The sequence below is a fragment of the Panulirus ornatus genome, chromosome 10 (genome assembly GCF_036320965.1).
Source record: "Panulirus ornatus isolate Po-2019 chromosome 10, ASM3632096v1, whole genome shotgun sequence".
Classification (NCBI taxonomy): domain Eukaryota; kingdom Metazoa; phylum Arthropoda; class Malacostraca; order Decapoda; family Palinuridae; genus Panulirus; species Panulirus ornatus.
The window spans coordinates 21,950,728-21,976,043 of record NC_092233.1 but is presented as its reverse complement, the minus strand read 5'-3'; the positions used below and the strand labels follow the sequence as shown (position 1 = coordinate 21,976,043).

At 43.4% G+C, this 25,316-nt stretch overlaps 1 protein-coding gene across 1 annotated transcript; it reads left to right on the top strand.

Moving 5' to 3' along the window:
- Positions 1-5,825: 5,825 nt before the first annotated feature.
- On the top strand, positions 5,826-18,469 carry LOC139750663 (GILT-like protein 1). The gene is made up of 5 exons (XM_071665340.1): positions 5,826-5,965; positions 14,280-14,423; positions 15,934-16,104; positions 16,431-16,577; positions 17,807-18,469. The coding sequence occupies exons 1-5, from the start codon at positions 5,894-5,896 to the stop codon at positions 17,897-17,899; spliced, it is 627 nt and encodes a 208-aa protein (XP_071521441.1). The 5' UTR covers positions 5,826-5,893; the 3' UTR covers positions 17,900-18,469.
- Positions 18,470-25,316: the final 6,847 nt, after the last annotated feature.

Below are 25,316 nucleotides of genomic sequence, written 5' to 3'. Positions count from 1 at the left end.
ACACCAGTGTGGTAGGCGCACAACGCCAACAAATAACTTACGGAGAACGACCAACAAATTCTTAATGTAACTATGGGCGCACAAATTACGAAGAAATACCAGCAAATTATGAATGTAACTATGGGGGCACAAATCATGCCATTCTTGGACCTGAAGCGAGGTAATTATCGAGACTGTTCTTAAATATATCTATTGTGTTGTTGTATATTACTCTTATTGGTACATCATCACTTTTATTTACAATCCCCTTCAAGAAACTGAACTTTGCATTATTCCAAGTAAAACGCTTCCCGACAAGTATGTATCCATTACGACGAGTGAAATCAAACAAATCTAGCCATCAACAGCAGACTTAAGACGGTCAAAATCTCAAATAATTTCCAAAATCTCTGTCATATCATAAATAAACATTTTATTTAATGCAAAGTAAATTCAAGTCCTTTCATGGTATTTGTTTTTCATTCAGGGAATCATCTTAGTGGCTCGCCTTTGTACTCTCTCAATTCTGTCTGTCTTATTTTCAAGATCGGAACCAATGACGTGCAAAGAGGAGGATTAGCTTCTTAGACTTGAGTGCAACTGCCCTGCCTATGAAGCCTTGAATTCTGTTCACTTTCTACACTGGTTTACGCATTGTTTACTCGTCTTTTTCCTAAGTCACCTGTTGTAGTTCATCATAATTCATCCTGCATCTTGCCTTCCCGTTTTACATCCGTGTGTAAACCTTTGCAACTTACAACACTAAAATTCATTTAGCTAAGTCTGTCAACGTCAGCTTGCAGTAGTAAACGTTTAGTTTCTTTTGTAGCCATGTTTCCCAACTTGAGTCTTGTCTGGAAATTTTGATGTCTCACACCTCAGTTCATTACCAGAGTCATTCATATACAAGAGAACAGGTCACAAGACTGACCTGTGTGACACACCACTTGTTATGCTCAAATATTTTGAGGCTTGACCAGTCATACAATTTTCTAACCATCGCACTTCTAAAAACCCCATCTTATAACATGTGCCAACTTCTGATGTTTATCCTTTCGATATGGAACTTTACTGAATGCTCTCTGATAATCTAAGTGGATACATTAACGTTGATTGTCAAGCAGACTACTCAGGCATGAACGATGTAGTCGAAAATCATGCAGCAAGCAGTTGAGAAGTTGTTCTTTTAATAAATTTCACTCGTGTCTTAATGATGGCTCCTATAAGTTTACCAAGCAAAGGCGTCAAGCTAACTGGGCGATGATTTCTCGACTAGGTCTTCATACCTCTGTGAACATCAGCGTTACACTGAAGAACTTTCACGGTTCTGGAACGACCCCAGAAGTAAGTAGCTTCTTTCACTGTCCTCATATAAGACTTATCAGATCCAGCCATTTTATCCAGTCTATTCCATTATTCCAAGAGTTAGTTGAAAGAATGGATACTTAGCTCAAGCCAGGATATATCTATCTATCGATTTATCTATCAATATATATATATATATATATATATATATATATATATATATATATATATATATATATATATATATATATATATATACAGAGAACCAGATAGGGGAGGAGCAGTGTGGTTTCATAAGTGCTAGAGGATGTGTGAATCAGGTGTTTGCTTTGAAGAATGTATGTGAGAAATACTCAGAAAAGCAAATGGATTTGTATGTAGTATTTATGGGTCTGGAGAAGGCATATAATAAGAGTTAATAGGGATGCTCTGTGTAAGGTATTATGAGTATATGGTGTGGGAGGTAATTTGCTAGAAGCAGTGAAAAGTTTTTCTCGAGGATGTAAGGCATGTGTAAGAGTAGGAGGAAAGGAAAGTGATTGCTTCCCAGTGAATGTCGGTTTGCGGCAGGGGTGTGTGATGTCTCCATGACTGTTCAATTTGTTTATGGATGGGGTTGTTAGGGAGGTGAATGCAAGAGTTTTGGAGAGAGGGGCAAGTATGCAGTCTATTGTGGATGAGATGGCTTGGGAAGTAGTTGTTCGCTGATGATACAGCGCTGGTGGCTGATTCAGGTGAGAAACTGCAGAATCTGGTGACTGAGTTTGGTAAAGTGTGTGAAAGAAGAAAGCTGAGGGTAAATGTGAGTAAGAGCAAGGTTATTAGGTCAATTAGAGTTGAGGGACAAGTAAATTGGGAGGTAAGCTTGAACGGAGACATATACATATATATACATGCACATATTCACACATGCCGCCTTCATCCATTCACGCCGCCACCCCGCCACACATGAAATGGCACCCCCTCTCCCGCACGCGCGCGACGTAGCGCTAGGAAAAGACAACAAAGGCCACATTCGTTCACACAATCTCTAGCTGTCATGTGTAATGCACCGAAACCACAGCTACCTTTCCACATCCAGGCTCCGCAAAACTTTCCATGGTTTACCCCAGACGCTTCACATGCCTTGCTTCAATCCACTGACAGCACGTTGACCCCGGTAAACCAAAGCGTTCCAATTCACTCTATTCCTTGCACGTCTTTCACCCTCTTGTATGTTCAAGCCCCGATCGCTCAAAATCTTTTTCACTCCATCTTTCCACCTCCAATCTGGTCTCCCACTTCTCCTCGTTTCCTCCACCTCTGACACATGTATCCTCTTTGTCAATCTTTCCTCACTCATTCTCTCCATGTGACCAAACCATTTCAATACACCCTCTTCTGCTCTCTCAACTACACTCTTTTTATTACCACACATCTCTCTTATCCTTTCAGTACTTACTCGATCAAACCACCTCACACCACATATTGTCCTCAAACATCTCATTTCCAACACATCCACCCTCCTCCGCACAGCCCTATCTACAGCCCATGCCTCGCAACCATATAACATTGCTGGAACCACTATTCCTTCAAACATACCCATTTTTGCTTTCCGAGATAATGTTCTAGCCTTCCACACATTGTTCAACGCGCCCAGAATCTTCGCCCCCTTCCCGACCCTGTGATTCACTTCCGCTTCCATGGTTCCACCCGAATCAGCCACCGCTGCTGTATCGTCAGCGAACAACAACTGACTCACTTCCCAAGCTCTCTCATCCACAACAGGCTGCATACTTGCCCATCTCTCTAAAACTCTTGCATTCACCTCCCTAACAACTCCATCCATAAGCAAATTAAACAACCATGGAGACATCACGCACCCCTGCCGCAAACCGACATTCACTGGGAACCAATCACTTTTCTCTCTTCCTACTCGTACACATGCCTTACATACTCGATAAAAACTTTGCTGCTTCTAGCAACTTACCTCCCACACCATATACTCTTCATACCTTTCACAGAGCATCTCTATCAACTCTATCAGATGCCCTCTCTAGATCCACAAACAATACATACAGATCCATCGCTTTTTCTAAGAATTTCCCACATACATTCTTCAAAGCAAACACCTGATCCACACATCCTCTACCACTTTTGAAACCACACTGCTCTTCCCCAATCTGATGTTTTGTACATGCCTTTACCCTCTCAATCAATGCCCTCCCATATAATTTCCCAGGAATACTCAACAAACTTATACCTCTGTAATTTGAGCACTCACCATTATCCCCTTTGCCTTTGTACAGTGGCACTGCATGCATTCCGCCAATCCTCAGGCGCTTCACCATGAACCATACATACACTGAATATCCTCACCAACCAGTCAACAACACAATCCCCCTTTTTAATAAATTTCACAGCAATGCCATCCAAACCCGCTACCTTGCCGGCTCTCATCTTCCGCAAAGCTTTCACTACCTCTTCTCTGTTTACCAAACCATTCTCCCTAACCCTCTCACTTCGCACACCACCTCGACCAAAATACACTATATCTGCCACTCTATCATCAAATACATTTAGCAAACCTTCAAAACACTCATTCCATCTCCTTCTCACACTGCCACTACTTGTTATTACCTCCCATTAGCTCTACCCACCGATATTGCCATTTGTTCTCTTGTCTTACGAACTTTATTTACCTCCTTCCAAAACATCGTTTTATTCTCCCTGAATTTTGATGATACTCTCTCACTCCAACTCTCATTTGCCCTCTTTTTCACCTCTTGCACCTTTCTCTTGACCTTTTGCCTCTTTCTTTTATACATCTCCCTGTCATTTGCACTATTTCCCTGCAAAAAATGTCCGAATGCCTCTCTCTTCTCTTTCACTAACAATCTTACTTCCTCATCCCATCACTCACTACCCTTTCTAATCTGCCTACCTCCTACCTTTCTCATGCCACAAGCATCTTTTGCGGAAGCCATCATTGCTTCCCTAAATACATTCCATTCCTACCGCACTCCCCTTACGTCATTTGCTCTCACCTTTTTTAATTCTGCGCTAAATTTCTCCTGGTACTTCTTCACACAAGTCCCCTTTCCAAGCTCACTTACTCTCACCACTCTCATCACCCCAACATTCTCTCTTCTTATCTACAAACCTCTCCAAATCTTCACCTTCGCCTCCACAAGATAATGATCAGACATCCCCCCAGTTCACCTCTCAGCACATGGACATCCAAAAGTCTCTCTTTCACGCGCCTATCAATTCACACGTAATCCAATAACGCTCTCTGGTCATCTCTCCTACTTACATACGTATACTTATGTATACATCTCTCTTTTTAAACCAGGTATTCCCAATCACCAGTCCTTTTTTAACACACAAATCTACAAGCTTTTCACCATTTCTATTTACAACACTGAACACCCCATGTACACCAATTGTTCCCTCAACTGCCACATTACGCACCTTTGCATTCAAATCACCCATCACTACAACCCGGTCTCGTGCATCAAAGCTGCTAACTCACGCACTCAGCTGCTCCTAAAACACTTGCCTCTCATGATCTTTCTTCTTATGCCCTGGTGCATATGTACCAATAATCACCCATCTCTCTCCATCCAATTTCAGTGTTACCCATATCAATCAAGATTTTACTCTCTTACATTCTATCACACACTCCCACAACCTGCTTCAGGAGTAGTGCTACTCCTTCCTTTGATCTTGTCCTCTCACCAACCCCTGACTTTACTCCCAGAGCATTCCCAAACCACTCTTCCCCTTTATCACTGAGCTTCGTTTCACTCAGAACCAAAACATCCAGGTTCCTTTTCTTCAAACATACTACCTATCTCCTCTTTTCTCATCTTGGCTACATTTACACACATTTAGACACCCTAATCTGAGCCTTCGAGGAATGAATGACTGAGAATTGTACAAGACGTCCTCACAGACGGGGACGAGCCTGCTCCACAAGGGATGCTTTATACAAAACACACGTGTAGAGACGCTCAGAGGAGCCTGTCAAAACGCACAGCACGCAAACCATTCATTGTTGGCCGACCTTCGTAAACATATCAGGTTGCATGCAAGAATGTTGCCCCAAGTTAACGACCTAATCTTCCCCTTGTAAACGATATTCAACAAACTGGTTATTAAGACTAAGCCTTTAACTAATATAAGCGTAGACATGACGTAAGGTGTTGATGTTACATGGGTGTGGATGTGACGTGGGGGTGAAGACGTGACACAGGTGTGGACTTGACGTAAGTGTGGGCATGACATGAATGAGAACGTGACGGATGTGTGGGCGTGATGTGGGTGTGGGCATGACATCGGCGAGGACGTGACGTGGGCGACGAGACGATGCTTGTGTGGACGTAGTTCTGAGGCGGGATGAGTAAACACAAGTGGGGTCTCTCTCTCTCTCTCTCTCTCTCTCTCTCTCTCTCTCTCTCTCTCTCTCTCTCTCTCTCTCTCTCTCTCTAATTATGTAGTCACATATATCCCTGATATAGCTCCTCCCCCCCTTAGTGACGTCACAGGGGTAATATAAACGTGGTAATGGCAGGCTGGTCAGTCCCCAGCACTAGGTCTTCACACGCCACCATGATGAGACTAGCAGATGTTACCGCAGCTGCATCATCGCTGCTGCCTTCCTCTACTGCTTCTGCTTACTCTCACCGCTGCCAATCCAGTGAGTCGGTCATCGAAAAACGATTTCATCTTTTAAAGATAATGATGCAGTGCGTGATCAGATAGACAGGACGTTCAAAATGTGTTTGGAAGAACACCGCCAAAAGGACTTTCAAAATGTGTTTGGAAGAACACCGCTGCCTTATACAGACCCTACAGCGCTGGTGTTACGAATCTTAATTTCCCCAAAACTGTCGGCAGTCTTTCTCCTCTGGTCAAACTACGATAATCTTAGAAAAAAAATCTTGTTATCCTTCGTCGTGGAAAGTAATACTCTTATCATCCATACGTATGTCAGTAGACACGAAAAAGTAAGTTCGTATGTACACTTCTATAACAATGGTTATCTTACCACCTTCATCTCCGGTCAAGATTCATTTCGTTTTGCAGTTGTGTTGTGGGTGTTCCACGTAGAGTCTAGCAAACTCGAAGTCTCGAGAACCGTGGCGAAGTAAGCAAGTTTGACACTATGTTTCCTGCTGTACGTCAGGGAGCACATGTGCGATGTGTTCGCCAAATTTTTGAATGACGGGGAAATAGCCGAGTTGATCAGGAAGCACATGTGCGATGTGTTCGCCAAATTTGAGAAGAAGGGAAAAACAGCCTAGACGATCAGAATGACGGCGAAAATAGCCTAGTCAAACAACGATTACTAGTGACTTGACGATGCTAGGTTGCCCGATGTTGTTAGCATGTCACAGACTGACGGAATCCTTCGCTTACAAAACATGGGAGGAATTTGCTAAACATCGGACCGAAGGCTGCCAGAGGTTCCCCGCGGCTGATGTTCCTGGGACGAAAAAACCTTTGACCTATATCTCTCCTTCCCTTACCACAGACATGCCCCTCAGATTTAACAGTTAATGTATAGGAAGTATAATGCGCCCTGACTCGCCATCTGTTGACTGTGCAGCATATAAGCATCTGACTAGCAAATCCTGACCTGTGATGGTGAAGATTTAAGCAGTAATACTGAGAGTAATTCATCCATGAAGTGCTGTCATTTTTTAAAATCATGGTGGGTTGGGGACTGTGTTATGAGAGTCCCGTTTGTTACGGCTACGTAATGGTTATGTCTGGAACATAATGTAAACTTGAGATTGTAATAACAAGACATATAAAAGAGGGAGAGGATTTTCCTCCATCTGGAGCACGAACAAGCACAAGATCTCAGCCGGATGGATTATAATCACTGCATGTTATCAAACGAAGTTCAAGAACTTATTTTTTTTTTCTTTTATTCAGTCGCGTCTCAGTGATGTCAGATTCATTTCCGACCTAAAGGTATATTCGTCGACTTGAATCTCACTATCTTAGAAAAGAGAAGGTTAATAGCTGATCTGATACGAGCATTCATAATTATCAAAGGTTTTGATAATCTTGATCTAACAAGTAACTTAAGAGTTGATACATATGATTTGTATCAAAAGATACAAACTCGTGAGCAAACGTTTTATCACGAATGCGGAGAAGGACTTTTACTTCAATAAGACTAAATATATGAAAGGATTTACCAACGAGAATGGATGAATGCAGGACTATTGATACGATAAAGAATAGCTTTAATAAACATCTCGCTTCAAGTCCACGACTTACGTTATTTGCGCCTACTTAGTCGAACTGACAACATGCTGTTATTCTCTTTAAACCATCTAACTTTTATCACACTAATCTGTGAGTTTCTGATATCTTCCACCATCACAAACAGCCAGATCCCAGATCCCACAGAAATGATAGTGGTTCGAATCCTTGCTGTTGGAGGGTATCATATATATATATATATATATATATATATATATATATATATATATATATATATATATATATATATATATATTTCATTTATTATACTTTGTCGCTGTCCCCCGCGTTAGCGAGGTAGCGCAAGGAAACAGACGAAAGAATGGCCCAACCCACCCACATACACATGTATATACATACGAGTCCACACACGCACATATACATACCTATACATCTCAAATACTGTCTGCCCTTATTCATTCCCGTCGCCACCCCGCCACACATGAAATAACTCCCCCCCCCCCCCCCTGCCCCCGAATGTGCGCGAGGTAGCGCTAGGAAAAGACAACAAAGGCTACATTCGTTCACACTCAGTCTCTAGCTGTCATGTATAATGCACCGAAACCACAGCTCCTTTTCCACATCCAGGCCCTACAGAACTTTCCATGGTTTACCCCAAACGCTTCACATGCCCTGGTTTAATCCATTGACAGCACGTCGACCCCGGTATACCACATCGTTCCAATTCACTCTATTCCTTGCACGCCTTACACTCTCCTGCATGTTCAGGCCCCGATCACTCAAAATCTTTTTCACTCAATCTTTCCACCTCCAATTTGGTCGCCCACCTCTCCTCGTTTCCTCCACCTCTGACACATATATCCTTTCTGTCAATCTTTCCTCACTCATTCTCTCCATGTGACCAAACCATTTCAAAACACCCTCTTCTGCTCTCTCAACCACACTCCAGTTGTACCTCTCAGCACATTAACGTCCAAAAGTCTCTCTTTCGCGCGCCTATCAATTAACACGTAATCCAGTAACGCTCTCTGGCCATCTCTCCTACTTACATACGTATACTTATGTATATCTCTCTTTTTAAACCAGGTATTCCCAATCGCCAGTCCTCTTTCAGCACATAAATCTACAAGATCTTCACCATTTCCATTTACAACACCGAACACCCCATCAACACCAATTATTCCCTCAACTGCCACGTTACTCACCTTTGCATTCAAATCACACATCACTATAGCCCGGTCTCGTGCATCAAAACTACTAACACACTCACTCAGCTGCTCCCAAAACACTTGCCTCTCATAATCTTTCTTCTCATGCCCAGGTGCATATGCACCAATAATCACCCATCTCTCTCCATCCACTTTCAGTTTCACCTAAATCAATCTAGAGTTTACTTTCTTACACCTTATCACATACTCCCACCACTCCTGTTTTAGGAGTTGTGCTACTCCTTCCCTTGCTCTTGTCCTCTCAGTAACCCCTGACATTTTATATATATATATATATATATATATATATATATATATATATATATATATATATATATATATATATATATATATATATCATTATGTGGCGGGGTGGTTACGGAATTAATAAGGGCAGACAGTGTGAATTATGTACATGTGTATATATGTATATGTCTGTGAGTGTGTATATATATATATATATATATATATATATATATATATATATATATATATATATATATATATATATATATATATATATATATATATATATATATGTAGATGTTGAGATGTATAGGCATGTATACGTGCGTGCGTGGACGTGTATGTATATACATGTGTATGTGGGTGGGTTGGGCCATTCTTTCGTCTGTTTCCTTGTGCTACCTCGCTAACGCGGGAGACAGCGACAAAGTATAATAAATATATAAATAAATGAATATATGAATATATTTATATATATATATATATATATATATATATATATATATATATATATATATATATATATATATATATATATATATATATATATACATATATATATATATATATATATATATATATATATATATATGTATATATATATATATATATATATATATATTTATTTATTTTATTTTGCTTTGTCGCTGTCTCCCGCGTTTGCGAGGTAGCGCAAGGAAACAGACCAAAGAAAATGGCCCAACCCACAACCATACACATGTATATACATACACGTCCACACACGCAAATATACATACCTATACATCTCAATGTACACATATATATACACACACAGACACATAAATATATACACATGCACACAATTCACACTGTCTGCCTTTATTCATTCTCATCGCCACCTCGCCACACACGGAATACCATCCCCCTCCCCCCTCATGTGTGCGAGGTAGCGCTAGGAAAAGACAACAAAGGCCCCATTCGTTCAAACAGCCTCTAGCTCTAATGCAATAATGCCCGAAACCACAGCTCCCTTTCCACATCCAGGCCCCACACAACTTTCCATGGTTCACCCCAGACGCTTCACATGCCCTGATTCAATCCACTGACAGCACGTCAACCCCGGTATACCAAATCGATACAATTCACTCTATTCCTTGCCCGCCTTTCACCCCCCTGCATGTTCAGGCCCCGATCACTCAAAATCTTTTTCACTCCATCTTTCCACCTCCAATTTGGTCTCCCACTTCTCTTCGTTCCCTCCACCTCCGACACATATATCCTCTTGGTCAATCTTTCCTCACTCATTCTCTCCATGTGCCCAAACCATTTCAAAACACCCTCTTCTGCTCTCTCAACCACGCTCTTTTTATTTCCACACATCTCTCTTACCCTTACATTACTTACTCGATCAAACCACCTCACACCACACATTGTCCTCAAACATCTCATTTCCAGCACATCCACCCTCCTGCGCACAACTCTATCCATAGCCCACGCCTCGCAACCATACAACATTGTTGGAACCACTATTCCTTCAAACATAGCCATTTTTGCTTTCCGAGATAATGTTCTCGACTTCCACACATTCTTCAAGGCTCCCAGGATTTTCGCCCCCTCCCCCACCCTATGATTCACTTCCGCTTCCATGGTTCCATCCGCTGCCAGATCCACTCCCAGATATCTAAAACACTTTACTTCCTCCAGTTTTTCTCCATTCAAACTTACCTCCCAATTGACTTGACCCTCAACCCTACTGTACCCAATAACCTTGCTCTTATTCACATTTACTCTTAACTTTCTTCTTTCACACACTTTACCAAACTCAGTCACCTGCTTCTGCAGTTTCTCACATGAATCATCCACCAGCGCTGTATCATCAGCCAACAACAACTGACTCACTTCCCAAGCTCTCTCATCCACAATAGACTGCATACTTGCCCCTCTTTCCAAAACACTTGCATTCACGTCCCTAACAACCCCATCCATAAACAAATTAAGCAACCATGGAGACATCACACATCCCTGCCGCAAACCTACATTCACTGAGAACCAATCACTTTCCTCTCTTCCTACACGTACACATGCCTTACACCCTCGATAAAAACTTTTCACTGCTTCTAACAACTTGCCTCCCACACCATATATTCTTAATACCTTCCACACAGCATCTCTTTCAACTCTATCATATGCCTTCTCCAGATCCATAAATGCTACATACAAATCCATTTGCTTTTCTAAGTATTTCTCACATACATTCTTCAAAGCAAACACCTGATCCACACATCCTCTACCACTTCTGAAACCACACTGCTCTTCCCCAATCTGATGCTCTGTACATGCCCTCACCCTCTCAATCAATACCCTCCCATATAATTTACCATATAATTTATATATATATATATATATATATATATATATATATATATATATATATATATATATATATATATATATATATATATATAGCTGGTGACTGAGTTTGGTAAAGTGTGTGGAAGAAGAAAGTTAAGAGTCAATGTGAATAAGAGCAAGGTTATTAGGTACAGTAGGGTTGAGGGTCAAGTCAATTGGGAGGTGAGTTTGAATGGAGAAAAACTGGAGGAAGTGAAGTGTTTTAGATATCTGGGAGTGGATCTGGCAGCGGATGGAACCATGGAAGCGGAAGTGGATCATAGGGTGGGGGAGGGGGCGAAAATTCTGGGGGCCTTGAAGAATGTATGGAAGTCGAGAACATTATCTCGGAAAGCAAAAATGGCTATGTTTGAAGGAATAGTGGTTCCAACAATGTTGTATGGTTGCGAGGCGTGGGCTATGGATAGAGTTGTGCGCAGGAGGATGGATGTGCTGGAAATGAGATGTTTGAGGACAATGTGTGGTGTGAGGTGGTTTGATCGAGTGAGTAATGTAAGGGTAAGAGAGATGTGTGGAAATAAAAAGAGCGTGGTTGAGAGAGCAGAAGAGGGTGTTTTGAAGTGGTTTGGGCACATGGAGAGAATGAGTGAGGAAAGATTGACCAAGAGGATATATGTGTCGGAGGTGGAGGGAACGAGGAGAAGAGGCAGACCAAATTGGAGGTGGAAAGATGGAGTGAAAAAGATTTTGTGTGAAAGGGTGAAAGGAGGGCAAGGAATAGAGTGAATTGGAGCGATGTGGTATACCGGGGTTGACGTGCTGTCAGTGGATTGAATCAAGGCATGTGAAGCGTCTGGGGTAAACCATGGAAATCTGTGTAGGTATGTATATTTGCGTGTGTGGACGTATGTATATACATGTGTATGGGGGTGGGTTGGGCCATTTCTTTCGTCTGTTTCCCTGCGCTACCTCGCAAACGCGGGAGACAGCGACACAGCAAAAAAAAAAAAAAAAAGAAAAAAAAAAAAAAAAAAAAAATATATATATATATATATATATATATATATATATATATATATATATATATATATATATATATATATATATGCGTGTGTGTGTGCGTGTGTATCAGTGTGTTTAATGCATTTGTGTGTTATGGGGAAAATTTCACTACCATGTATTAACATTATGTATGTAACCACATATCAACACCTTAACTGACGCCAGGTATCTACCCACTGACCAACTTTAAAGATGAGGATGAGCAGATTGTGAGCCGACTGTCGTATCCGGGACTGGAACCCGGGCCCGCTCGATATGCTGTGTTACAACGCTAATCACTTTATCAGGGAGGCACATGTATTTCTCCCCTCTACCCCAATCCCACACTTGCGTAAGGACGGCTGGCGCAAAGACCTGCTTGACCAGGTGTGTCGTGAATGTGCTTCATTAGAATGTAACCTACGTTAACCCGGGAGGTGCTGGGAGTGGGGATGAGCAGGGATAACCTCGCCCGACACACCATTACTCACCCTATGACACGCAACGTGGCCAGCCCCCGGAAAAAGAGACGATAAATCATATAGGGAAATTGCGAGTAGCATGCATGACGAGATACGCTGACGGGGTAGTGTGACTAACGGCAAGTAATGCGCATGACGAGGTAATGCGTCTGACGGATAGTAATGCGCATGACGAGGTAATGCGTCTGACGGATAGTAATGCGCATGACGAGGTAATGCGTCTGACGGATAGTAATGCGCATGACGAGATAGTACGTCTGCCATCAAGTAACGCGCTGGGGTGCAAGTGGTGCTTATAACTTAATACATTGCTGGTGATGTGAGCTTGCGGGTATTCCGTGGAGCAAATGTTTATGACATTTAACTGTGCGCTTAAAAATAAAAGGGCAGTTACCGAGAGACCAGCAAAAACCGGTTGAAAAAAAAAAAAGGAGTGATTTTCTACCTACCTTTTGCTATTCTGTTTGTAGATTACTCGACTTTACCTTAAAGAAGACTAGCTGTGATTGTCGAGATACCTGTCAGTATATATTCTGAATTGTGAGAAGTGGATTCTTGATTTGAATATGAGTCTCGTTACATCTCGGGAAAACGAATCTATTTTTTCTTTTTTTCCAACATCCGACCAAAGGAACGGAGGAACCTCGCTAACTAGTGCAACTTTTCTTCAGTAGGATAAGTCGATTAATTGACAGTCTGAGAGAAAATAAAAAGAGCTTTTAAGTCTAAGGAAAATGTGGGGATACAACAGTCGAATCAGTCAACTTTATTTAACACCCGGATGTCTCTCACAAAATCTGTACGAAGTATTATTCTCATTAATATTCAAAGAACACCTAAGACCCTACACTTTCTGTTTCACACAATCATATCCATAAATAATTGCCAAAACCCGATGACGATCAACGGTGACTGACAATAAATCGCAGACTTTGAACGAACAGCCTGGACCATGACAGTCTACCTCCCCACGAATGATCCGAATTTCCCGGAATGCGCATGCGTCGCTAAGGATAAGCATGCACAGAAAAAGTGTTTCTTCCAGAATCTTTGGCTTTGGGGCTTATTAATAAACCATAGTCATAAAACTCTCCTAGATTTTCCTTTAGAATTATGAAAATATAGTAACAACGAGTTTCTAAAATGATAATCGACTCGCTGTTTAAACTGTCGTCCTAAAGCGTTACTGAAACAACACATGGACAAAAGCAGTGAAGAATCTTCTTCTTCAGACTCCCGCCATGTCATAAGTATCCTCTTTTCGCAGATTAGATAAGATATTTTTAAGATTCTCGATTATCATAGCAACTCCTCTTTTATAGGAGAGGACCTAACAAAAATGGCGCAAGGAAGCGAAGAAATACACGAAACTTTTTCCATTAACGACAAGAATACTGAAACAATGATTATAATATTTCGTGAAAACATGCAGTCATGGAACTCTTACCTTGTGTGTTGACCGGGTCCTTCCCTCCCCCCGCAGGACGCGGCCAAGGTGAAGGTGACGGTGTACCAGGAGAGCCTGTGTATCGACAGCCGTACCTTCCTCCTCCGCCAGCTCTACCCTCTGTGGACGAACTTAAGCGACATCATCGATCTGGACTTCAACTCCTACGGGAAGAGTAAGGTACGTCTGTATGGACTTCAACTCCTACGGGAAGAGTAAGGTACGTCTGTATGGAATAGTGTTCTTCAGTGCTCTTAGGTTTGTTATCTTCATTTGTATGACACACACAAACATACATGATACTATTTGCTGGTAACACACACACACACACACACACACACACACACACACACACACACACACACAACAATGTAATGATTCTTTTTCCATTCGATTTACTTCGTTAGTAATGAAGCCATCTTCAGTTACCATCAAGGCTTCAGATAATGTGTCTGTGAGGTTCACTCATATTAGCACTGTGATACGAATCGCGTGGCTCATAGTGTACGTAGAGAAAAGATGTCCCACAGCGTCTTTCCTAAAGACACTGTTTTGTTGGCAGGTTCCGGACAAATGATAATCCATAAGCTGGTGATGAAAATGGGAGGTGGCATGAAAGGAGAAATATCCGAGCAAGTGTGAACGACGGGGGAGGGAGGGAGGGAGGGAGGAGGGGTGAGATCACGATGGTTTACGCGCTACTTTGAATGGGAAGTACCCACGAAGTGGAGTGCTTTAGGGTGCCTGGGAGCGAACGTTCCAGAGGATGACACCACGGGGGCTGAAGTGAATCATATATACATATATATATATATATATATATATATATATATATATATATATATAGAGAGAGAGAGAGAGAGAGAGAGAGAGAGAGAGAGAGAGAGAGAGAGAGAGAGAGAGAGAGAGAGAGAGAGAGAGAGAGTCCTTGGTTGCATCAAGAAGTGTGTTGAGGGAGAAGTCAGTGTCTCTTTGATCAAGATTGGTTATGTCTGAAGGTATGACAATCCTGACCTCTTTGTAGGATTTGCGAGTCAGGCCTCAAACGCAAAAAGAGGGTGTGGACATGCCTGAAGTGATATGCCTGAGGATCACATATGATGAGGCGAACTGATCGTATAGATAATGACAGTGCGAGAGAGAGGCGTAGTGGTAGGCAGGGTCTGATGGAGATAAGAGATCAGGATGTGCTGACAGGGCTCGAACACATGATGAGGATTAGAGAAGAATGTTAACTAAGATGATCAACGTGGCAGAAGAGGACGGAGGAAGGGAACACCGAAAAGAGGCAGTGTATGGGATCGAAACCTGAACTTTCAGGAGGGTAAAGGCTATGTATGGGATAGTATAATAGGACTGAAGTGATATATGGGGGCAAAGTGCTGTTGGTGAGCTGCACCAGGGAATATGAAGCGGTCAAGGTAAACCATTGCGCCACGGAAAAGAATACTAAATAATCACGAAAAGGGGGTCTTTTTCGACGACAAATATTTACTTCATACCACCCTTTTCTTTTTTCAAGTGCGGTTAATCTATATGAGATAACGATTACGAAAACTTCATTAAATCTATGTGGTAGAATTGTATGTTATAACGATGTTTACTGCAGATATTCAACTGGTTTCGGTCGATGATATCCTTGCACTGTGGAAAGGATTCCAAGCTTGTTACAACGAAATCACTCTTTCAGGAATACGTCAACGGTGATGACTACAGTTGGACGTGTCAGCATGGCCCCGAGGAGTGTTTGGCCAACGTGATGCTCACCTGCGCCAAGAAGTACATCGAGGACGAGTGTCAGCTGATGGACTTCAACAGATGCGTCATGAAGAAGTTCACGGGCACCGCCGCCGGCCCACCTGTACGCTGCTCTGCACAAAACGTTTTTGAAATTTGCGGTGCTAAACATTGCTTTGACGTGAATACATTTGTCTCCATCAGTCAGTTACACGGTCAAAGATTCATTACTGTGCTCACTTTTCACGTCGTGAAATAAGAGAGCATTTAAACAGTTGCTACACAAAAATCCTTCACCCTTCAAGGGACAAAACATACCTAAGTCAACGCAAGATTTATATTTTAGGTGTCGTGTCCACATTTAATTGTCGCCATTTGTGTCCTCACACATTATAGTGCTATTTTACCCAGCAGCTCATGACCTAACCTCGCCCTCTGCCACGTTTCCAGTGCGCTATTGAAACTGGCGTGGAGTTCCAGGACATACAGACCTGCTACAATTCAGCTGAGGGTCGGCGACTGCAACACGAGGTGGGCGTCGCTCAGGGCGCCCTCGTCCCCAGCCTCACTGACGTCCCCTGGATCCTCATCAACGACGTGAGTCGCTCATCGTCTTGAGTGAGAAAAAGGTCCAAGTAATTTGAGGCTCATTAGGGGACCTATTGTATATTTCATCAGAATGTACACCACCTGTCGTCATGATTTTAAAGGTCAACTACCCACTCTGGTAGCGCAGTCCACAGAACTATCAATCTGGTATCAAAATCTCTTCGTCCGTATTCCACTCACGGACGTGTAGCTAGGGATTGGCAAAATTAGTTTTGCTGCATAACTATGGCAGAGCTTGCAGAGTCTTGATTAAGAGTACTTATTTGTTGAGAGAACTGATTGACTATGGGTGGGGCAAACAGCTGGCGATGGTGTGACGGTAAGGTGAACGCTTGTGTGTCTCTTCCAGCACCACCCGTTGCCTCTACCTAGTAAAACAAGGATTCGTTCTTGTCAGAGTGTGTGCAGTTGAACTTGTCGTTACCCTTTGACTGTACTGTCATAAGTCTTGTACCTCAGGATACAGGACAGTTGCTTTCATCTGTTAGAAACGAATCCAACGCCTTCTATGCTAATGAACAAGTTTAAATTAAGTACAGATTCATTCCAGACAGTACTAACTGGAACGCTTGCGTCTTTGTTCCCGAAGTTTGTTCAATGTTCTCATTCACACAGGTCTTAATTTGTGTCCTTTCTTGTAAGTTTATCCGAGGTCCTGGAGTGGCAATACTCAAGGTCCTAGGGTTGCAGTTGTCAAAGTCCTAGAATTCCAGTAGTCATGGTCCTGCAGTTGCAGTAGTCAGGGTCCTGTAGTTGCAACAGTACTTGCTGTGCTTTCCATTCATGTCCACTCACATGGCTTAAAAATGACCTTCTGACGGGGAGCAGATGAATACTGTCATATCACTGTAACAACGCTCCCTAATAACCCAGGTTCCTGAGCGTTTCTGGAAACACATAAAAGGGATGCTCGTGTTGCAAGAGTCATGTGTGTGTGTGTGTGTGTGTGTGTGTGTGTGTGTGTGTGTGTGTGTGTGTGTGTGTGAGTGTGTGCGTGTTCTCCAGTTAGGTACAGGAAAGTGATGGCGAAATAGAGATGAGCTATATACATACTCTGAAACACCGATTACTGTTCACACAGCCCAGCAGCTATGATGGCTGCCTATATCACAAGAAATCAGTAAGACCAATCATGATCCTTTATATAGTTTTGATGTAAAGTGGAGTTACATGGTCATGACATCCAATGTGAAGTAATTCATCACTGTCTTCGTCAGATGTTCACAGAGGAGCAATGGGATGCAGCTAAAAAGGACCTGAAGAAGGTGGTGTGCGATGCCTACCAGGGAGAGAAGCCTGACCTCTGCTGATGTGACAACTTCACTACACTTACCTCTGCTGCCTACACTAATGGAACGATTGACCAACACCTGACCTCTGTTGCCGGAAACAAGCGAACAGCGGTACATAGAAGACTCCCACTGACTGGGTTAAGGAGGCAAGAAAAGAGTGTAATTTAGAAATGGTATAAGACTACTCAGGACAAATTTCTCTGATTAAGGAGACAATTGTAGCACTTAAGACCTATGTGACTACGATGAAGAAGGTGCCTCTTACGAACCTGACTCTCACATATATACCAGACCTGACTCGTTCCTTAAGACTAGAAACACGACAGGACAACATCAGCAGTACTAGTATAGCAGCGGCAGCAGCAAAAACACTGCTTGACACCTCAAGAAAAACAACGGAAGAACACAAACTTGTGGCACAATCACGGCAACAAATGTGACTGACGGTGACCTTCATTTTCACTGCTAACGTTTACCACGGTGACCTTCCCAGGTAAGCGGCAGTTCACAATATTCTTCCCCTTACATCAGCAGCTGCCCACTGACCAACACAGTAAATTGTAGTTCAGAATAAAAGGTGACTTACCACGGGTAATTTTTCATTAGCCTCCTTCAGGCACCACGATCTACAAGACAGACATTCAGCCACAGTGCTACCTGAGTCCAGGCCCTGTGAAATGGACGGGTGTATAATGAAGCAACAAACCAAAGCCCGGGCCCCGTAAGCGCTCGGGGTAGGGCAAGGGTTTTGCACATAGACGACACCAAGAAAACCTCCTGTCCGGTGACAAGACAATGTTGCATCAGTAAATACACAAAGTAACCTAAATGGAACTTTTGATTGGATCGACATTTGTATTGTATTCTCGTGCAGTTGCTGTCACGTCACTGACAGGCAGTGATTAGCGCTGTGGTGAGCTAATGATAGATAGTGCTAACAGCATTAGTTAACTGACAACACTGTCGCCATAGATCTAATCTACCCTACTCTTTTTTTTTTTTTTTTTTTTCGCCAGCTATCTCTACCGTGAATTTCAAGGTTCAGCAGGTCTAAATCTTACCATCGGATATTATATCTGAAGAAGTAAACAGGAAACAATGAGACTAACATTTTGGTAACATAAAAGTCTTTAAACTCTCCACAAGTTCACATATCTCATTTCCTTCGGTTGTTTATCAAGAATCATTCTACATCTTGCGTGAGTATGTCTTCGCCAGATTAACGATCTTGCTCGTGATCACGTTAATTCGAGGGGAAGGCATACTACAACTTAGGTGCTGTGGCTCGTTGTTATAAGCCTAGGCGGTAGAGCATTATCTATAGAGATTCAATTGACAATGAGAATAATAAATCGAGAAATAACTTGGCAGGAAGAAATATTGGGTACTTGGGGGGGATGGGTTGACTGTGATGGGTTGACTGTGATGGGTTGATTGTGATGGGTTGACTGTGATGGTGTGACTGAAGGGCCCGGATTTAAAAGCATCGCCTCTGGGCCTGAGACATCTCTCTTAGTCACAGCCTAAGCAAACGATAATCTCGATCTATCTGTGTCCACCTCTGTGACTTGCACATGACGTGCGTGAATGCCACAAGACAAAGCTAATGTCATTCGGAAACACTTCAACAACATCGGATGATAATTCAGTGTCGCACACCTTCAACTACAGTGCTCAAAAAAAAAAAAAAAGAATTCTAAGATACCAGAATATCATTCATGCCATTACAATGACCGCGTTTGGATATATATTCAGAAGACTCAGAAACGTCCTCAACAACACTGTCGCAACGATACACTTACATTACCAGGACGGTGGAAACTGCTGTAGTGCAGAGGACTCAGACCAGACTCAAGACATCTTGAAACTGCCTCAATATACTCTGATATTCCCAGAGACATTAAGAACCCTTCAGTAGTAACACAGGAGTCATGCGCTACCCACAGCAGTAACACAGAAGTCATGTAGTAACCACAGCAGTAAGACAGTTGACAAGCGCTACCCATAACAGTAACACTGGAGTCATGCACTACTCCAAACAGTAACACATAGGAGTCATGCACTACCCACAACAGTAACACAGGAGTCATGTGCCACCCACAACAGTAACACAGGAGTCATGCACTACCCACAACAGTAACACAGGAGTCATGTGCCACCCACAACAGTAACACACGGGAGTCATGCGCTACCTACAGCAGTAACACAGGATTCATGCGCTACCCACAATAGCAACACATGAGTCATGCGCTACTGTCTTCATAGATTCCAATTAATGATGGGATGTGCTGGAAAAGCTAACTACTCTGCATACTTTTTCGGATTTTAGGGGGAAATCAGTAAGTGACCTACACTCTACGTGTTCATGGTGAAGGAAGTTGTTGATTTAAGGAACGAATGTTTGGACACATTAAGAGGTTGATGGTAGATAAAAATGCTGATAGCATAGATAGAAGTAAGTAGAGAGGCGGCAGTTAGACGATGGTTCGAACATATACTCACTTACACAGAAGACCCCCCCAGCACCGCTCACCTTCCAGTGCGGCCTGTCGTACGAGTAGCAGACGAACCTTGCCAAGGCGTCCACTTCTCGCTACGACAACCCGCCCTCAGGAACTGGTACCTGCTCATGTAGCTTCGGGAAAACAGCCTAATCCCGCTCACCATAAGCGCACAAAGGGGAAACACACTCTCCAGCCCGGCGGCCGACACCAGATAGACAAGGCAGGCCCGATTGTCAACCTGTGCTCTTGGACCACATCCTGTGAAGGGAGTGGGTCCAGGTTAGGCTTTTACTGAGCACACCTCAAGGTCCCGGTAAGTAAGCCCTAACCCTCTGAGAGCACTCGCACTTTCTTGGAACCATGCGCCTCGCCAGTTCAATGTGGCAGATGTCACATGCACGGTGCCTTTGACTGTGAAATCCCGTACGCCCTGAAGGACTTCCTGGGTGCCGTAATAGATGCACTTGTGTCGGTGTGCAGCTGAAAGCGCGAAATGAGCCCCAGAGACTTGTGTCAATTATGACAGCCTCTGTGCCTTTAGAAGCTACGATGTCCGGCTTTCTAAAGGACCCCTCAATCGGAATGCGAGGCTCACAGGACACCTCGTATCCCCTTTGCCTCAGCCGACCAGCTTAATAGGCACTGATGTTGTCATGCCTCTTTACCCTCCCACCATGGGTACACTGGCATACCTGAGCGATATGCCCAAGCGTATCGGGCTTGTGACAGATGTCACAGAGGCCGTTGATCTCGGGCCGGCATCTAACAGCCCTGTCGGGGGTGGGTAAGGCGCCAATCCTCACCTGGACGACCTTCACATAATCAGACCCGGAGAGAAAGCGTTTCCCACTGTTTACCCATCTACTGACCTGAGGCACGGTAGTAGATGGAATGAGACCCGCACCGTCAACGGCATTGGTCAGATTAGCCCTCCATACGCGATGGCGTTCGAGCTTATGACTCGCCTGCCGACCAGCAATACACGCGGGTCCAGCCCAGCGATGCACCTTGCTCATCACTGCAGGCTCCCGGACAACCGCCTGAATCATCGGGTCAGTTGAGGTGAGTAATTTCTCGAACCTGGCTTGTTTATTTAGCCGGACGGTCGGGACAAAGTCCGGTATACCAAGCCCACCATCTCCTGCCGCCTAGTAGGAAGTAGCGCAGGGCACGTCATGGGCCAGACGGAGCTAGCGGCGAACCGCGACTCTTACTTGTCTGTTCATGCGTGCTAGCTGCGTCTTATAGACTTCCCCCAGCACCAAGCGATGCATGAGCTTTGGCACTAAGTGTCCAATAAATAACGCAATTCGTTGTTGAGGTTTTAGAGGGGCTCTGGTGATGTTGCGGAGCCCTTCTTGTAGCAGGGCACTGTTGGATTTGCGCCTTCTTCCTGCTCCGACGAGAACGTCGAGGTATTTATAATCGTCCTCAGCGCTCATTGAGCCGATAGCGCTACCCAAGACTCGGAACGTCCTACCTTTGTTAACGTACCAAGTCTTGCGCTTGCCGTCGATCTCCATGCTGAGGGAACGGCACTTTCCCGGGTTTACTCGAAGTCCACCCCGCGCAAGAGTCTCTGTCATTATGTCCATTGCCTGTTGCAGGCTGGTCGGCATCTTTCGACCAGAACCAAATCGTCCGCAAATGCCGGTACTGAAACCTTCTGGTCGCCAAATCCAATCCCCACACCAGATTCCTTAACCCTTGCGACTCCGTCGTCAATCACAAGGTTGAAAATGATTGGTGATAGCAGGTCACCCCTGTTTGACCCTACGAGTCACTTATCTTCGACATCTCGCCGTTGCTTTCAATGTGGGTGAAGGCTCGGTCACACGTCGACATTACATATGCCCTGATGAGGGCAGGAATGCCCTTCCGCGACATGACCCGCTCGATAGTGCTATGATTAACACCATCGAATGCTTTGGCCATATCGAGGAATGCCAAGTGCACATCGTGAGCGTGTGCCAGCGCACGACCGATAATTGCGTCCAAGATCATGAGGTTCTCAAGGCATCCCGTCCACGGGAACGAATTCCTTTTGAGCTCCATCGATCTGGACGAGGCTCGAGATGCCGCTGCTCAGGATCTTATGGAGCAGTTGGACGACGGTACAAGAGATCGCAATAGGCCTGTGGTCATTGGGTTCAGTTGGATTCGGTACCATTGGAATCGGCACCATGCGATTTGCCTTGAATGGCACTACCCACATCAGTAACACAGTATTCATGCACTACCCACATCAGTAACGCAGTATTCATGCACTGCCCACAGCAGTATCACAGGAGTCATGTACTACCCACAGCAGCATCACAGGAGTCATGCACTACCCACAGCAGTAACATAGAAATCATGCACTACCCACAACAGTAACACAGGAGTCATGCACTAGTCACCATGGCAACATAACAGTTCAGGAGAGAGTTGACTTACCAAACCAACAAGCAACACCAGACCTACACATTAGCTCCACAACGAAAGAATACAAATGAGGTTGTGACTTGACAAGTGTGGTCCTGTAGCCAGGGGATCCCAACAGCCTAGGCAACCCTGACACACACACACACACACACACACACACACACACACACACACCCCCCCCCCCGACCAGATGCCTCAGACCACCTCATATTATGTTATGCAACTGGCCTAGTCTACTGTGACGACTTGCCTCGTGTACTTCTTTACTGTCTTTATGCGTATGCTGCCGACCCTATCTATCCCTTCTGACCACCTCTGTATCTTACCTATGCGCTGCTTCTCTCTCTCTCTCTCTCTCTCTCTCTCTCTCTCTCTCTCTCTCTCTCTCTCTCTCTCTCTCTCTCTCTCTCTCTCTCCATATATATATATATATATATATATATATATATATATATATATATATATATATATATATATATATATATATATATATATATATTATCCCAGGGGATAGGGGAGAAAGAATTCTCCCCACGTATTCCCTGCGTGTCCAAAGGACAAATACTTCAGCCAGTATATAGAGATATGCTTGCGTAGCCAATCAAGAACGCGTAATCAAAAGGAAGAAATATTCTGATCAACCATATATGCTTTTCATTAACATTCAAAAAACGACAAAAACTGCAACAAAAGAGAACACCAAAAGTTGCCCATACAATTTTTTTTTCAGCTCTTATGTGTTAATGTTTTGTAATTACTATGTACGTCTTCATGTGAGTATGTATGAGTGCTTTGTTAGAAGTGTTCATATAAATGAGCCTATAAGGTAATGAGTGCTTTCACGTGTGTTCAAGTGCCTGAGTTAATACGTGTATTCGTTTTTGAATGTGTATGCACGTACATGCTTGTATGAATGCGGTCTTTGTACGTGTATGTACGGGTGTCTGTGCGTTTTCAGTGTATGAGCATTTTCGTGTTTCTGTATGTAATTACCTATCTGTACATTACTAAGGGGAGAGTTCTTCACTAATGTGGCTCCATCTGAATAATTTGACACCTATCTGTACAGTAGGCCTCTAGGTGACCTCATTTAAGAATAAAGAGTCGTGCAAGTTCCATACTGTCCATGTTTTGTGTACTTGTACACGGTAGAGAGCGTATGCGTGAGGCAGATAGGAAAAGACTACAACCTGGGCTAGGAGGGGCACGTCAGCAGCCACTGTTCTGCTGGCTCACTGCGTCGCCGTCAGTAGCCATCTCAGGCGGTAGTGTCTCCCTGATCAGTCAGTGGTGGCCTGCCATATGAGTCATCCTGTATGTGTACATACATGTTCGAGCAGCAGTCAGGTCTGGTCCACAATAAGGACACACCCATCCGTCGGGTCAAGTGCGTGTGTTCGTGTGAATCCCACGGGTACAGGAATGGTGTACATGTGTGTGTACTGTACATATTACGTACAATTCTGCTAGTTAGTTATCACACTGTACGAGTTATGATAGAAACACTAACGCAGTAATGCACTATAGGGAAAATATTCGATATGCCACCCAGAGAAGTTCACATCTTGTGTACATCTTGCCAGATGGAGATCACCTGCCTTCTACCTAAAGGTGAGACCAAATCAAAATAATGCCAGGCCTGCACGTCGCGGGGTAGCTACTTTTCATTTTTGAACCATATATCTATAGATGACGCAGTGTAAGTGATATGTCGTCAGGGAAAGGAATCACATTTCTTCTTTTTTCTTTTTTTGAAAATAGCGACGCCATGTTTCAGAGACGCTACTGCCGTCATGCGACAAGAGACCCCGTGCCCGGAGGACGCAAAGGGGAATCTCAGAGCAAGAAGGAGATGCCATGATGCCTGACAGCATATCTCTCGGATCATTAACCGCAAGGACGTGTTTGTGCCTGACCTTGGGGGAGGGGATCAAAGGAGCAAGCAGACTTTGTTAGTTGTGTGATGAGACACACGCACAGTGCTTTCAAGACAACGATGCAAAACACAAGTTCAGACTAAATTAAGAATGTGCATAAAAGAATACATACTTCCCTACATTTCCAATGATCATCCTGACACTTATTATTCATACTTCCTTACATCCTGACACTCATTATTCATACTTCCTTACATCCTGACACTCATAATTCATACTTCCTTACATCCTGACACTCATAATTCATTGTTTCTTACATCCTGACACTCATAATTCATACTTCCTTACATCCTGACACTCATAATTCATACTTCCTTACATCCTGACACTCATAATTCATACATCCTGACACTCATAATTCATACTTCCTTACATCCTGACACTCATAATTCATACTTCCTTACACTCATAATTCATACTTCCTTACATCCTGACACTCATAATTCATACATCCTGACACTCATAATTCATACTTCCTTACATCTGACACTCATAATTCATACTTCCTTACTTCCTGACACTCATAATTCATACTTCCTTACATCCTGACACTCATAATTCATACATCTT